This window comes from Opisthocomus hoazin, chromosome 5 (genome assembly GCF_030867145.1).
Source record: "Opisthocomus hoazin isolate bOpiHoa1 chromosome 5, bOpiHoa1.hap1, whole genome shotgun sequence".
NCBI classification, from domain to species: Eukaryota; Metazoa; Chordata; class Aves; order Opisthocomiformes; family Opisthocomidae; genus Opisthocomus; species Opisthocomus hoazin.
Genome location: NC_134418.1, coordinates 61261973 through 61279235, shown reverse-complemented (window position 1 = coordinate 61279235; position 17263 = coordinate 61261973). Strand labels below are relative to the sequence as shown.

Genomic DNA, 17263 nt, shown 5'->3' with positions numbered 1-17263 from the left:
GTGTTTTTGCAAGATGCCTTGCAAGATCTACGGGAGAAGAGCATTTTGCTTCTCCTCCTTCCTAATTTTGTTTACTTTTCAGACTGATTTTTCATTTTCTTCATATTGTTTAATCTCCCAAATTTACTGGCAAGCCGTAGCAAAAGCCAGCTGGCAGCAGCCAAAGAAGCCCTCGGGGCCGCGCAAGCTTCTCTCATCTGGGGGCTATTGTCCCACCAGCTGCAAGCTGGCAGCTGGAGACCAGGGTGCCAGTGCTGGGAGAGCCAGCTCCCCGCCGCGGGAGAGCCCGGCCTCGTTACATCCCGCTCCTTCTTCACAGGCATCCAGCAGTTACCGCGTGCCGTGGCATGGGATGCTCCTGGAGAAAAGGGCAGGCCCAGGGTCCCGCACACGCAGCAACTGGTTTCTTTGTAAACAGTTGAGACCGCACCACCATTAAATACATTTAACCACCATCACAGAAAATGTGAAATACCTATTCAGTGACAGAGGTTTGTGGGAACTCTGGTTTATGATTGATTGCTTTTTTGCACAGGCAGAGCTTATCAAAGGACTTTCAGATAAAGGGATTTTTAGATTTCAGGGAGCAGGTGCCAACCTTAAAGGACGAGTAAGCAAACTAAACGCTTCTATTTCAAGCGAGGACCTTGACCTACAAAACTTGAAGGCTCATTTCTGTGGCTTTGGTTCAAGTCCAGCTCTAGTTCCTTGCCAGTTTTTACTCTGTCGGTGCTCGATGTACTGCCTGTTTGACCTTGCAGTGATGATACAGCACTCAATTTTGACCTTCACCTTCCCAAGCAAAAATTGGTTGTAAGAGGATGGCCACAATTAACATCAGAGCTAAAAGCCTCCAGCAGTCCTTTATTTTCTCCTCTCTATCTGTATGTGTATCTCTATATATACACACACACAGACACTTCGCATTTCTGTTAAATTCCGACTTCAAAGGATGTCCGAGACGCATGCTTCAGGATTTAAAAATCTGCAGTGCAGCTCATTGTATGAGCTCAAGGTTTTACACATAAGCTAGGAATGGATTGCGGCAGTGACCCCACAGTCAATACCTCCGTGGAGTCCTTGCAGAAGAGCCAAAGGTTTGCTTTTCATTCACCAACCACTCGCATCTTTGCACTGCTTGATGTTAAGCAAGCCAGCCTACAAACAATTAAGTTTTACTGCATGGCCAGATGAGAGCCAGAGTAATACCTGAAAAGACTTCTGAACACTCAGTAAGACAGTTTACAAAGTGTCCTGGACACGAGATGAAAAAAACCCAACCTCAGCAGTATCATTTTGTTCAAAATTAACCTCAGAGCTGTGGTAACTACTTGGCTAGAGCATAAGACGATCTAAGGGTTTCACCCACCCCTCCCTTCCCCACAACCCCCCACCCCCCAAAACAAGAAGAAAAGGAGAACCAAAAAGAAACTATTGTAGGTAGCAATACAAGACATTAGGACACTGTCCACAATGATGGGCTTACAGCATGTAAATACATTTATTCTACCTGTCAGCAACAGAAATAGCAAGCAATCCAAGGAACAGACATGTTTTGCTCTGTGGGCATCCCAGACTCCAACATGTCTCATGAGTGCATTTCTGCCAGTGACATGGGAAAAAAAAGAGTCTCGGTCTCCCACAGAAGCAAATCTTTATGGAAGAGACCCTCACTGCCTCAAAACTTTTGAGAGTCAGCAAAACAGCACTTGAGTCTTGCACTGTTTAGGGAGATACAGTGGATCAGCTGTGATAAGAAAATTCAGAAAAAAACCCCAACCAAACCCCAGACTTACCCTATACACTGACAGCCACCTTTACAAGAACAACACAAGAAGAACTGAAGGAAAAAATCAGGTGAGAAGGACTGCCTCTGACAGTGTTTCTTACTCAGAAATTAAAGGTTTTCCTTGAAGTCAGTAGATATTTTATATATATTTATATAATATATATATTATTTATAGCGCTAGCAATCAACATGTAATGAAGAGATGGTGTGAAGAGCAGCAAAACTGCTACAGCACATAGTCGAAAGTGGACAACTAAAAGGATAAGCATTTAAAAAAGTACTAATAACTGGAGGGTAAAAAGCCTGCAGCCTTTTTTATTTATTTATTTATTTATTTATTTATTTATTAAAGCAGATATGCTTACCTGACATAAAATGGTACAATAACTTGTAAGAGTCGGTTCTGTCTGCCAAGCTTCTTTGCCGTGTTCAAGAGCTGCCCCACGGGAAAGCCTTTCCCCGAGCCACGGCGTGCTGGCGCCGGGGCTGAGCCCCACGAGATGGCACTGTGTCCCCGCAAGCCAGGCCGAGGGACCGCCGCTGGTTTTTCCTCCCACCAAAGACCATCTCCCGAGCGGACCTGGCCGCCCTTGCGTCCCACGCTCCGCGGGGCAGCAGGATGGGGATGCCGAGGGATGCGCACTGCCGGCCCGTCCCAGAGCTCTCTGCCCAGCCGCACGCCCTGCCAGTGCGGTACCCCCAGAGAAAAACTAAAAAAAACCGAGCAAAATTAATGCAGCGGGAGTGTCAGGTGAGGTGGGATCTGCCACGACTGGCGGTGGCAAAGCACAGAAGAAACGTCCCCATCCCTGGCACCTTCTTGCTGCCCTGCCTGGGCTGGGACAGCTTGCATACACTGCACTGGGACCCTGCAAAAGCTGATGGAGCAGGGGACAGCGAAGCCATCCAGCCTGTGCTTGCAGTGGGCGAGGGAAGGTTTCTTGAGCAGTCGGGATGGAAGAAGAGCAGCTTCACCTCCTAGCAATGGCAGTGCCGTTGCCCTAGTGATGTTCCCGCCTGCCATTTACCTCTGTGGATGCTCCTCTTAATCAGAGAGTGCCTTTTCCTCTCAATAAATACCCTTTACAGTGATGCTGTTAAAGGAAAATGCCCCAGAATATTTTAACAAAGTTGCTCATCTGCTTTTCTTGAAGGAGGCATGACGGGTAGGTCAGAGAGCTGGCAAAAGGAGCATTGACTCGTAGCGATACAGAGAACCATGAGACACTTCCTGGCAAGGCCCCCTCTGAGAAGGGCGCACGCCCTGCCCACCCAGCAAACGCCCTGAGCCGGGAGCACCAGCGAGCCTGGGCATCTGCTAGCAAAGACCGAGTCAAAGAGGGGAAGGGGCCGAAGGACAGTTCAGCTTACGTACGCGCCTTGGAAGAGGGGTCATGCAGGAAGGACACGTGGGAAGGGTGAAGAAGCCCAAACTAAATACAACTGGTTACACCTAAAGATGGCACAGGAAGGAGAAAAGCTGAGACCCGTCTTTTAAGAGCCATTTTAGAGCTCCAAGGTGAGTAAAAAATGTAGGGAAAGGGCAGAGCTGGAAGCCCCAGTCGAAGCCTCCTGAAGTTGAACACAAGATTTCCATTAGCATTGCAATGGGCTCCATTAGACGCCCAAGGTAAACAAGAAGATGGTTGGTTGTGGAAAGGATGCCCTTGGCATCTCGACATTCAGAGAAGGTGGGGTTTATGCATGTAAAATGCAGACAGATGTCAAAAGTTAAAATGTATGTCCTCTGGTCTCCGGTTTTGACTGAAATGCTGGCTTGCAAACTGCCAGGTTACCTCTTACGAGGAAGGGAGTGCTTTGTGATCGCTGCCCAGCACTCAATCATACACCGCTGGTGTCAGGGAGCTGAGAAATTAAAAAGTCCCAAGCCTATGGAAATGTCAAATGGCAAAAAGGCCAGATGAAATTTTCCTTTCATTCTGACCAATGACATTTTCAGTTACCTTTAAAGGCGCAATCTGGAAAGCCTTGGGGATAAACAAAACCAAAAAAACACAAAAGAAAGCAAACGAACCCCAGTCTTGGGAAGCAGATGAAGCAGGAATACGCGCAGGGGCAGGGGCAGGCATGTGTGCACAACAACAATAACCAAGGCCTGGCTGGACACCTGGAGCAGACGGGCTGGGGAAGAAAGCCTGTCTGCACCAGAAGTAGAGGACAGACAAGCCTGGCAGTAAAACTGCTGTGATCCTGTGCGCAGTCATGTACCAAAGCGTCAGTCTTTTCACTGAGCAGGAAACAAAATGTTTGCAGTGACAACCCAAAAAGCAAGAGTTTGCTCCTTTTGCCCAGTTCCCACTTCAGCTGTTCGTGGTGGCCAGGAGGGAGGTGGCCGAGAGGGACAAACGTCCCCGCGGTCAGCCAGTGAGGACCCGCACTGCCCTGCCCAGGCGGCGGAGGGAGCGCAGCGAAGGCAGCCAAGTGTGGTACATGGGATTTCGACTTCGCCGCCCCACCACCCTACACTGGCTCACACAGCAGAGACCTCCTTGGCTGCAGCAAGCTCCGGAAGAGCAGCAGAGATCCGCCGAGCAGATCGCACCCAGAAATGACCCAGAAGATGACTCCCAGCAGCCCTGACCACCGCAAGGGTGGAGGAGGTGGTGGGTTTCGGTAAGAGTGAGCATCTGTGGCTCCATGGGAAGCTAAGGCGAGCTGCTGGCTCTGAGACCGCTTCAAAGCAAAGCAAGACATATGGAGGCCCACCTTGGATGCACAGATCGGTGGCCAATGCCAGTGCCTCCATGATTGCAGCCATCCTCCTGAACCAGCAGGCTATGTGTATTTGGACCGGGAGGCCGTCACTGGTTCACAGCCACCTCAGGACAGGATTGCTTCTTGGAGCAACCTGGAGGCACCAAGGTGGTGCAAAACATCCCAGGGAGGGGTGCGGGGTTAGATCCTTTGTGGGTGCAGATCAGTGACTTCAGCAGAGCGTCACCAGTTTATACCAGCTTTGCACTGGGCATGAAGCACAGCAATGCTAACACCAGGTGAGCAGCCCTCGTGGGCTAGCAGAGGACTTTGGAGGAGGAGTACGATGGCTGGAGAAGGGAAGGACAGACAGCATACAGAAGGACGCATCTTAGCAGGCCTTCAGGAAGGGGACAAGAGGTTCCGTAAAAATGGGAATGATTCATTCTGCTGCTGACAAAATTAGAAATAAAGTAATAATGGTAATAATAATAATCATTATAATCCTTGCACTAGATACTAATTAGTAAATAATTATCATAGCAACTTCTCTTTTTAATTTTTTTCTGGGTTTCGTTTTTTTCCTCCCCATAACCACTCTGAACTGCATATCCGGCCCCTCCTGTACAGCAAAGGGGTGGAAAGGGTGTTGTTACATTGTGAATTGAAAATTAACTCCGATCCTACGTTCCCCACTGCCCTAACAGCTATTTTCCACATGGGCTCAGTGGGACTGCCTGGGGGAAGGAAGGGGATGTTACATGTGTTCCTGCTTAGCACCCAGAGTACCTGCTTTCCAGATGCACATGTCTCAAACTCTGATTTTCTTGTTGTTGGTTTTTTTTTTTTTTTTTTACAAGTAGGTCTAGGAAACGGAACAATGACAGGAGGATCATTGTGAGACAATCGATGTGCAGAATTGTAGCCAAAATCTGAATTCCTCAGAAACCAATAAGCTGAAATAGCCACAACCAACTGTCCATAGCCTTGTCTAGAATGGCTTTAAACAAAAAATATAAAGAGCCATGGACAGTCTCCTTACCCCTGTCCAGAATTTGATGTAAACAACATCCATAGAAACTGGGATTGTTAAGAAAGTTTATCCATATATCTGGATAGCAATAAAAAGCGTTTCCTAGGAAACTGTAAAATCCTGTACCAAGCAGTGTACAGCCAAGCCGAGAGGAACATTAGGTTGATTTATATTTTCAAGGTACAACTTTGCATGATTTCTTTTAGATCCTGTGATAATGTACAAGGAGAGCACGTGTGAAGGTCAGGGCTGCTTTTTTTTTTTTTCTCGTTTGTTTGCTTGCTTTCTTCTCTGAAACGTCTCTTGTGTAACTCATTGGTCTGGCTTTTCATTTCAATCCTCGTTTGTAATAACAGGGCATTACCGCTCCCTGCGTCTGTCCTTCCTGTTCGCACCAAGGCTGCATCAGTAATTTCCTTCTGCTGCCAAAGAAACAACGGTTTCATGTCTTCCCATTTCTTCAAGAACCGCTGCCAGCATGCTCAGGTTGCCGTCAGGGAAATTCTGGGCTTCCCAGAGATCCAGGATCACCCCGGTGGGACTCGATTTCGTAGCAAAATAATTTAGGTACCTGCAACAAGCCAAAAGGAAACTCATTTTTATGAGCCGCATGAAGGCCACGTGGATCTACGTGATTTCGGCCCATGCCCATTGCTGGTGCTGTCAAGGCGCTCATCTCCTGTGCGGTCAGCCTGACCAGGCTGTAGACAACACATCTGCCATCACTCATCTTCACCGGGACCCTTTTGCGCATCCCTCCCGGGGGCTCTGCCGCCCGACCAGGCGCAGGCAGCCCCGCTCACCTGTCCAGTTTCAGCTTGTGGGCCAGCATCCGCCAGTCGTGGCCCCTGGTCTGGGGTGCGTCCAGGCTGCTGCACAGCTTCTGCCTTATCGGGAGGGGGATGCTGAAAGCGCTGGGCCCTGCTATGGTGGTGATGGTGTTTGCTGAGTCCATGGGAGGATAATCGATGCCAGCAGGTTCCTGAGGTCAGAAAGAAAGAAAGAAAAGAAAAGAAACCCAGCATTTTTGTTACTGAGTACAGAGACAGCTGTAGAAGTGTATTCTCTGAGACTCAGTGCTTTTACTTGCATTAGAGGGCAACAGGCCTCTGCTAATCAAGCGTTTATGTTAGTCAGCTGAAAAAGAGAAACATTTATAACCAGCTTTGGGTAGACAGCAGATTTCTTTTTTCCCTACTTTTTTTTGAGGGTGAAGATTACTACGGCCGGACAAAACTGAGCCCAGCTTAATCACTCACTGGAAATAATGAAAGATCGGGCACTTTCTGACACATTTCAGAGCAAATTGCTACTGCCATGGTAGGACAGGACTTTCCTGACTTGGCTGGCAGGAGCCCCTTCCCGGCAGCGTCCCAAGCCCCCCACCCCACACAGAGCCAGCACTGGGCTCACGCTGCTGACATCCCTCTGCAGCACTCATGCTCTCTGAAGCCTCTGATGCCAGGCAGATCACGGAGAGATGGTTAATACCACCTGAGGCACAAGCTGATCCCTCATTTTCATGCAGATTTAACTCTGTGCTGGAGATAGATGGAGCGTGTGCACTCGGGGGGTGGACGTCACCCTCCTCCCCAAGACCGGTACTGCGCTCAAAGGTGGTGGCAGCAGCGTTTCAAGGGGAAAGCTGCCTCCAAAGCCAGTCTGTCGCCCGCAAGTATGGGGTTGATGTGCTCTGATGTGGTCATCCCAGCTGGGAGGCTCCCCATGACACAGCTGTAACATAGCTCCGCTGGGAATAACAAGCGGTTGGCTCTTCTGGGCAAGGATTTTCTCTCTTGCTTGGCCTGGAAGGATTTAGCAACCACAGGTAGGTACAAAGGGGGGCTCAGTAGCTGGTAGAACAAGGGTAGCTGGTCAATCTGGATGGTTGGGTTTGCTTAGAAATGATGAGGTCCTGCAGGAAAGCCCCACTAAACCCCATTGATGCTGCCCAGCCACCCAACTGCGCAGCGGGGAAGCTCCTCACGCGTGGCACTTGTCACCTCCAGCTACCAAAGCACACGGTGGAAAAAGCAGCAAGCGGGTCTGGGTCTCCTCTCACGCCTCTCACCCCCCTTCTCAATTGCTCTCCTTTGCGGCACGGCAGGCCTGAGGCCGGGCTGGCAGAAACGGGGGAGCTGCTTCACCTCTGCCTCTGCCCAAGTCACAGCCCCCGGGCAGCCAGAAACATCGGTGCAAAAGACTCGTCGTTAAATGTCAATTTGTTTTCTCCTCTGTGAGCTGTCTTGTTGCTTCGTGTCAAGTTGGCTGTTGGGAAGGCGCTGGAAAACCTGAAACTGTCTCAAAACCAGGTAACACCTGGCTTAAGGTGCCGTCACAGATCCCCCAGGAAGCTTGCTGGAGACACTCACAGTTGTGTGCAGTCTTTGTTTCCCCCCAAAAAATGTACACAGAGATGAGAAGGGGAGAGTCAGTATCCATGAGCAATGAACAGAATTAAATCTTTTTTGCCTCCCCTCTTTTATCCACACCAGTTAAATCTTTTCCACTCTACAAATATGCCTTTTTTTGCCCTTTTTTTTTTTTAAGAAATGGCATCTTAGTCAATCAGTGAAATTTGTAACCAAGGAAGGTTTATGCCACACTGTCATGTTCTCAGTGAATATGCCTAAAGCAGTGCCAATACATGGCATCCCTAATTGGGTGCCCAGGCCCTGCATTGCAGACCGGCCACCTCAGCAGGCAAAGAGCTACTGTCTTCTAACTGCCGGGCAGCGCGGGCAAAACGACTGCCATGCCTGCAGGCTCACCCCGCTGAAGGGTCAGAAGTGGTAATAGGATGGTGGCATCGCGGACGGACAACCTTCCCTTTTTATTCTGGGCCAAGAGATGCAAGCGGCACACCGAGGCAGCGCTGCCCCGGTTCTCGCGGTGGCCTGGTGCCCCAGGCACATCAGGATTGCTGCAGAAGGAGCCCAGGTATCCGTGCGGTGCGCTGGGGCTCTGTCGGGTGAGTATTGACAGCACGAGATAAAAAGGGGGCTTCAAAAACAAATGGTCAGAGACCTTTATCACAGTCTTCGTCTTGCCTCGCAAATGTGCCTGTTTTGGCACTCCTTGCATTTGTATTTTTAAAGTTCTAGTGGAAGACACTGGATAAAGCCAGAATAAGACAGTTCAATCTGCAGAAGTTTTACATCCTTTACAGGGGACAAAAAAGAAAGCCCATGAAGAGAGGATGCAGGAAACTGTGTTACTATATTTGTACCACAGGGTGACAAAGGCAGATCCAGCAACAAAGAAAGGCACCAGCATGGTTCTGCAATGCCCAGGCACTAGCTGGACACCACTAGCCTAACCACAGAAGAAAATGTGAGGATCCACAGCTAAGGTTTGCTGATGCCTGGTCTGGCATCTTTATCACCCCTCTAGAGGCTTACACATCAGTTTCCAGGATGCTGTTATTATACTTCCAGTTGATTTTTGTCATCAAATTGTCTGAGTTTTTAGGTTTTTTTTTCTAGTTGACACAACCCTGTATGCCAGCCCTTAGCAGCCTGACATCCTCCTGCCCCTGGCTGGGGCTTGGGCGTAACATGAGGTGTCAACTATGAGGAGCAATTTTGCAGCGGGCAGTCTTGATACAGCGGTATTATTCACTCCCTCTATTCATCCCTCATGGATGGGACTGCAGCACAAGACAAGAATATTATTCTGTTCCCTCTGCATCTATTACCAGGAATATTATCCCGTTCCCTCTGCATCTATTACCAGGCCCTATTACACACAAGCAGCTGAAGATGATTATAGTGTATACTTGCATTTCATTAAAGTTACTCTCAGTTCTTTCTCTTTTCTGTGAGGTTAAATTAGAGATTACCTCAACGCAGCACTTATTACAATAATTGTTTATGATACTTGTTTTACCATCTGTCTTTAATGTTGTGTAGTCCCCAGCTGAATGTGTAAGTTTACACCCAATAACCAAGCAGATGTTACAGGTAATGGTGCACACCATCGGGGCCCTACAGCACAAGTAACTTTTGTCTGTGGTCTCCCAGCCCTTCCACAAATCAGCCAGCAGCAATTGTGACCCGAGAGCCTGCTCTTCATAGGCACCAAGGGTACCAGCCATAAAACCCACCAGCACATTTACTGAATTCAATGCCGCTTCACAACTGAACACGTAACAGAATCACAGAGTCACAGAATGTTCGGGGTTGGAAGGGACCTCTGTGGGTCATCTAGTCCAACCCCCCCCTGCTGAAGCCGGGTCACCTACGGCAGGCTGCACAGGACCGCGTCCAGGCGGGTCTTGAATATCTCCAGAGAAGGAGACTCCACAACCTCCCTGGGCAACCTGTTCCAGGGCTCCGTCACCCTCAGAGTGAAGAAGTTCTTCCTCATGTTCAATTGGAACTTCCTCTGCTTCAGTTTGTGCCCTTTACCCCTTGTCCTGTCACTGGGCACCACCGAAAATGTCACTCGGTCTCAGCTCTAAGCTTGACAGCCCCAAAGAGCAAAAATTCTTTAGGTGCTATGTAGCATCAGCAAAGACGTTCCCAACTTATGATCGTTTTTGTACTGCAAAATGTCAGCCATCAAAAGAAAAATTGTTGAAGATGATAGTCAGGATTTGTAGCGGTAGCAAAATCTGAGGAGAATAGTCTATTGCAACTAGACCATCTGATATTGCCTATTGCACAGCAGGATCAGAGTGGAGTGGCTCATACAAACACACGGCAATGACATTTTCCTTTTCTCTTTCCTCCCTCTCGAGGGAAATGTCAGCCATGATGCTCTTCTGGACTGCCAGGAAGCAGGACCATGCAGCGCTTTATGAGATGTATTACGGAGTGGCAGGCAAAGAGCTCCTCCACGCAGGCACAGAAAGGCGGCACTAGCAGGGAGAGCACAGCTGCCCTCCTCCCTCCATTGCAGGGGGGATGCGCCCTTCCAGATGAGAGAAACAAAGGGAAAATGCAACAGGAGATATCAAGCAATGACTTAATCCATCCCTTATGTTCATCCCAGCAGTCAGGAGGAAAATGGGAAGCATCAAACAGGCAGGAACGGGAAAGCGTATACCTCCTTAACCCTCCCACATTCCTGCAGTCGGATAGAGGAGTGCACCACAGTCATTTACCTCTGAAACGGAGCAGTTGAGCTGGAATATCTGCCCTTCTCCTTCGACCTGCCGCACGCAGAGTTTGCACACCAGCTCCAGGGTATTCAGGCTGAACCTTTCCAGTGTGAAGGTGCAGTGCAGGTTCCTCTGGCATCCACTCCAGATGTGGTAAAAGGGAATCTCCTGCAGGAGGAAAGGAAAAAAATTATAGTCAGGGAGGGATGCAGGACCAGGGTATGGATGCTACATGATCAGAGACTGTGGGCTCCACGCTACTGTTCCTGCAAATGGTCTGGGGAAAAAAATGTCCATGGCACTGCAGGCTGGCACCTGGTGTTTTTTAAACCCTCCTGTGTGTCATTGTGTTTCTTTAAGCCTCACTGCCAGGATCCAATGTGAAGGGTTTGTAGTGCTCACCTGGTATTTAGCCAGCAGTTTGCTCTTCCAGAGAGAGTGGGCAATGTCATGAATGGACAGGCGGAGGTTGTGGGTGCTTCCCTTAAAATGCAAAGCTTTGGGTTCCTCCAAAAGCTGCCCGCCCATCTGCCGCTCGAGCTGGAGGACCTCCTGCAGTATTGCGACAACAAGAAGAAAGTGGTCAGGTTTCATCCAGACAGCACACTGGTCTTCTGATTCCTCAAGACTGACTGCTGTGGATGCTGTAACATGTCTAATACAGAAAAAATGCAGAGTTGTGTTTCCCTGTGAACTGAATTGCACTATCAGATCTGAGTATAACCCTCTCGGCCTCATCACACAGCAGCAGCCCAGCAGGAACACAGACACCTATGTCTACGTTGGCAGACACACTGTTATCCAACATGTCCTACAAGCAGAAAGCTTAACTGCATGCAATTATATTGAGCACAAAGACTTTGCATACAGGCACTGTTTGAATATGGAAGTATATCAGTCTTCTCAATTGCTCACCAAACTGGACATCTAATGGTAGCTTTCCTATTTTACTTTTTGATAGCTCTTCTTTGCAGAGGTCCTGTTGATATGGGATCTGTGCACACTGCTGGTCCTTCAGCTTGTGGCCTCCTGGCAAACCGCTCCGTGACAGAGCAGTACAAGAGATAATCGATGCCTACTCCGAGACTAACTGTCAAGCAGGATGGTATCAGAACAAGAGCCAGACACTGTGATGGAGCATTTTGTACATATGAATACATAGGTCTTTTTTCACTTCATTTCAGGGTTCCTGAAATATGTATCTTCTAATTCAAAACTAGTAAGCCAACAGTCTGGTCATTTTCTGCAGCTAAAACCAAATATATGCCTGCAACTAATGAGACCACAGTGGACCACTGCCTACAAACAGCCTAACCGTAGTCCACAGGAAGAAGCAAGTACAAAGGCACCTACATGAGCCCCATTAGAAACCAACAGAGCCAGACTCAGTTACATTTAATTACAAGAGCCAACCACCAACCAGTCTCATGTGGCCATCACGTACAGAGTGAGCACACTCAAGGAGTATGCAGGCACATGAAACCAGGATGCTACCCCTGGCTAACTAAAGGAGCCTTCGTTTAAGCTAAGTGCAAAACAAGCTACTCTTGATCGCTTTCAGGATCTAGTTAGCATAAAAGAAAAGCCCCTGTCCCTAGCGAGCCCTGTACCTGGCGGATCCTGAAGCTAAAATGATGTTTGTTTATCTGCCATTAGGTAAAGAAACAAAATCAGGAAACCTTTTAGATTAAGGTTATGCCAATGAATCAGTTCCAGCTTCTTTCCAGTGCCCCCTAATTACCTCGTCAAGCTATCTACAGAGCAATCGATAGTAATTATCTGATCACTATAGATCTTCATTGCATCCAGATTACCTCCTTGGAAGGGCCAGAAGACGACTCGCAGCACTGTGTGAGCTAATTGCAGACGCCACCTCCTAGGCACGCAGGGCGCGGGGGCTGAACAACCGCTCCTGCCTGCGCAGTGCCAGCCCTGGGAGCTGCGCTGCTGGGGAAAAACATCACAGCGTGACGCTGCACCAGCCCACCCACCAGATCTGGGTGCCTGGTTTCAATATCCCGCTTTCGGTATCCACCCCTGTTCACCGCAGCCCCTCTGCATGCTCCAACTGGAGTGTATCGAGCAGCTTGTGCTTCTCCCATGCCGCTCAGCTAATTAATTCAGAATTAATTCGGAGCCATGACTCCTACAGCCCTTCAGACCTGCAGACTGGCTCTAGCCATACAGAATTTTATTTAGAGCAACGCTTATCCCGCTGGCTTGAAACCTCTAGGCCCTCCTGAGCCAAAACCTTTGCTATGCATTGCTTGTCCTGTGTGAAGGTAGCTCCGGCCACCCTCCCCGTCGCCTCTCACCACCCCTGTGCACTGGGACTTACACCCTTATGCCCTTCCTAGGCAGAGAAGATATGTAATGCATTGCTCCATCATCAGTGCCACCAGGACAGCCACAAACTGTATTCGGAAAGGGTTTCCTCACTATGGTGCAGAAGCAAGCAACTGTGATTAGTGTAAGAAATTGCCCTTCTCCATTAGAGGGAAAAATATGCAATAAGTGAGAGAAGATCACACGCCTGTTATGCTTTTTTTCCTTTCTTTTGGAGGACGGTTACTGCACAGCACAAGGCAGGTGAGGGGATGCCACGCTGCTACAGCCTGGAATCATTCACTCACCCCTGGTGTGTGAGGCTGCTCAGCCCCCACCACACTGCCACACACAGCTCACATACATCAACGTCAAAGCCACACGTGAATAAACAGATGAGAATAAAGCAGCTGGATTTCTTTACACTTACTGTATTATTACTTTCTTTTCTTTTATAGCACAGTAGTTCAGGCAAAAGCTGCAAAAATCAGCCTTCAAAAAGAAGCCACTTCTCAAGGATGTTGTTACCCTCGCCTTTCCCCCAGAAGTGTTTTTTGTGAGCATCCCATCTGGGTGGCTCGGGACGCTGCGGGGCAGGGGATGCTGCACGCGTGACCTGCGCTGAACCCACTGCTCCACAGCCCCCAGGAACCCCGCCAAGCCGCTCCCACAGTAATTGAGCCCTTATTGATGACAAGTCATTACACTTCCCTACTGTACTGCGGGTGCCGGCAGTTCGGCGGCGAGTGCTTACTCTGCATGATGAGAGGAAAAGCCTGCTGGATAAATACAGCACTGTGTTTTATACCGCAACTGCTTGTCTTCCTTTGGTGGCTGTTAGGACACATTCAGCATATGGCACACTCATTCCTAGTTGTAAATAATAACAGAATGCATTCAGCCGCCCATTAAAATAAACACATAATCTCCTACAAAGGCTCTTCCAAACCTCAGACATCCCACCGTGGGAACATCTCATGCTGCTCTTCCCTCCCCTCGCCATGCCTTGCCTGGAGCAGCCAGCCCCAAGACACCAAGAGTGTGCAGCTGGTGCCTCGCTTGCTGCCTACAACCTTCCCATCCTCTCCAAATTACTTTTAACCTCAGGACCCGCTGGTCCAGCCCCGTCTGCACGCCTTGTCCCGCACAGCCAGAGGTAATGGTCTGGTGAATGCTTTCCCTACGGCAATATGGCAGTGCCGAGGACTTCCTCCCGGCACGGCCGGGGCTGCTGTGGTGCCAGCTGTTCTGAAAGCACGTGGCAAACACCCAACATTTTATTCTTTCTAAATAGTCATAGTTGGAGTCTACAGAACACCACTGCACAGGGCTGGTTTGCACACACTGGTTTATACACACTGGTTCATGTTCAACCCTTTCAGCTACAGCTAGTTTACTGTGTTCACTTTTCCTAAACCTTCTCCTTCCCCCGACCTTTCATTTCCAGGAAAGTGCAACTGATACATTCATAAGAGTTCGTGGCCAGCAAGTACGTGTGTAAACCACCAGCTAGCTGGGTCTTGAACCCCATGGGTGGCCTTCCAGTCTTGGGCTAGATGTGCCAAAAAAGAAGAAAACTAAAATGCACGTACTTTGCTGTAGAAAAGCAGTAGGTCAGAGTAGAAATGTGGCTGCCTGATTTTCTTCACCCTTCCCCACCAAATTACAAGTTCAAGCTTGCTTTGGGGTCTACCTGCAGCAGAAGCCCAAAGACTGGCCTGCTGCCCTCCCAAACGTTGGCTGCAGCTTCTCAGGTGAAAGATGTTCCCTTCGTGTTGCTCAGCCCCTCTCCCAATCCCTTCTGCTATCGCACTGAATCGGATGAACTTTGCCTCACAACTCTCCCCACAGTCTATTAGAAACAAACTAACGGCGCCTGAGTAACACTTAATTGGATTCCCCCGGCTCTGACTGCATTAGCTGCCCGTCCAAGGCCCCTCTGACTCACTTATTACTACCTCAGCCCTTGACGAACCCGTGCAAAATTGCATTACGCAGCACAGGCATAAAACCGTCAGGACTTCTGAAGCTCGATCGCTATGAAAGATCCTTTTCACTTTTTTTAAAGAGGAAAACCTAAAGGGAAATCAGATGGGGGAAAATAACTGTCTCTAAAAGCCTGGTAATACCAACACATTGAGAGAGGCCAACCTCCCAGGCCCTGTACAGAAAAAACCTTGCTGAAGTCACGATGTGCCCACTTCAACCCTTGTACTTGACTGCACTTCTTACATATAGTGAAAGAGAAACCCCCCACCGAAGCCCAGGCAGGCAGGCCTTGATAGCAGATAGTACTGGGGAGGAAAACAGAGTGATGGAAGTCACTGCTCTGAAAGACACAAACATCTCCCAGCCGGTGCGTGTGGGTTTAAATCCCAGTGATTCCCACCGGCAACTGAGGAAACAAAAGCATACACAGCACCAGGATGACTCTGCTTAGAGTCAGGTTTTGAACTTCTTTTGCTGTAAAGAGGCACTTGGGAAGTCGCACTGGCTACAATTAAAGAAAAAAAACCCACCTTTTAATAACCTCTATTCTTACATGTGCAGTTGGAGCTACATATTTCATGAGTGCATCTATTATAGATACCATCTGAATAAATACACGTATTTATAAAGAGAAATAGCAAGTATGGTTACCTATCTGCTCATCTGTATGTAGTGAGCGTGTGTTTGTGTGCATGCCAGAATTACGCAGTGAGAGTAAGGTTATATAGTTAGAGAAAGCAACAGCTTTGGTTTATTTTAGTTGCAAATTCCCAACACAAAAAGCTGCACACGAAGAGGTGTAATAAAGCAGTATGAAAGCAGGCAGTGATTAACAGCCCAGAAGCTTCTTTCATCATTATCAACTATTTACAAAGAGGCATTTATATGTTTCCCCGTCTCTGGGGAGCTGGCACTTAGCATTAAAAATACATGAATAACGAATGAAGCCCTGTGTACCTTATGGCCTTTTAATAATGCAAAAATCTTAGGATTCAGGATATGATACAGGTAAACAAAGGAAAAAAGACTGGTGGGTGGAAATCAGTGTGAGATCCCTATGCAAAGGACAATTTATAGCATGTGGGGGTTAAACTGTAAAACAGTGGCTTGTTGTCAAGCTCTTCTAATTAGAAAAATAACCCAGGGAACGGAAATATGAGCAGCAGAGGGTGTAGTCACCGCTATGACCGCGGTTCTGCAAGAACAGGAGAGGGAGAGGGAGAGGCAGCGAGAGAGCAACAGCCACCTTAAGTGCATCCTGCGTGTCATCGAGGCAGTAGACCCGGATGCTGTACTCCAGCGAAGAGCAGGACAGCGGTCCAAAGATGGCCAGTTTGAGACGCTTGGCTGCTGCTTTGGTGATTGACTGCCCCACCAAGGCATATGTGCTGAGGGTTTCTGTCAGGATATGGCAGGCCTCTGGGTCCAGCTGGATATAGCACGGTGTGGTGAAGTTTTCCTCTCCGACCACCACCACATCCTAAGGGAGAAAGAGGCCAAGTTAGAGCTCCTGACTCCTCCAAACTGCTTTCCTTTGAGACAGCAATGCCCCTTTCAAGCCTGGATGACGCACAAAGTCCTTGCTGTTTGCACCTTAGATTAATCAAGACCTAGAATTCCTGCTTCCAGCTTTTCTCCTGCATAGGCACAGGGAGGGGACGATTTCTCTGGGCTGCTGGTGGTGCTGATGGTGGTAGAAACCTCCTCCTGTTCTTACTCTCCTCAGACTTGTAACTCTTTCCTCTAGGCACTGCAGCAGCTTTTAAAGCCCTGTGCAGAGTCAGGCAAATAATGAAAATATCTCCAATACTTTATTAAAAAAGATGTTGCAGACTAATCATTCGGTGACCACAATTTAACATTGGTAGCTGCAGGTGTGTTGAATAAATAACGACTCGTTACTTCCTAAGCATGACAATAAGGAGTTATACAAACTCAAGGAAGGGAAGTAACCTCGGTGATGGCCGAACGCCACATCTACATGAAATATCACCTGCTGCTTCGTTGGAATAATCCTCCGTGATGAGACTGCAGGGTGAAATAAAAAACAGACATTCAGCTCGAATGCAGACAACCTCCCCAACCCGTGCGTAAAGGAAAACAGCTCCCCTGCTAATTTCTCCATTCAACCCTGCATGCAATATCCTGAATGCAAAACAAGGTGCTTTGAATGGCTTTGAGAGAGAGCAGAAACAAAAAGGCAGCAGCAGATGATGGTCACCTCTTGCAAAGCCACCACGTGCCACATGATGCTCGGCACAACTCATCTGTTCTATCCCTGCTGCCTGCAGCACAACGTACACATTTG

At 48.6% G+C, this 17263-nt stretch overlaps 1 protein-coding gene across 2 annotated transcripts in view; it reads right to left on the bottom strand.

Moving 5' to 3' along the window:
* Positions 1-1402: 1402 nt before the first annotated feature.
* The window catches only part of UNC5C (unc-5 netrin receptor C), a 258186-nt gene continuing 242325 nt past the window's right edge, over positions 1403-17263 (bottom strand). For both annotated transcript variants that reach the window (XM_075421479.1, XM_075421480.1), the window contains 5 exons: positions 16202-16435; positions 11044-11193; positions 10645-10809; positions 6341-6519; positions 1403-6108 (listed from right to left, as the gene is read on the bottom strand). In XM_075421479.1, the coding sequence (XP_075277594.1) occupies positions 5943-6108; positions 6341-6519; positions 10645-10809; positions 11044-11193; positions 16202-16435 (894 nt within the window). In that variant the 3' untranslated portion in view covers positions 1403-5942. The remainder of the gene's footprint in view (positions 6109-6340; positions 6520-10644; positions 10810-11043; positions 11194-16201; positions 16436-17263) is intronic.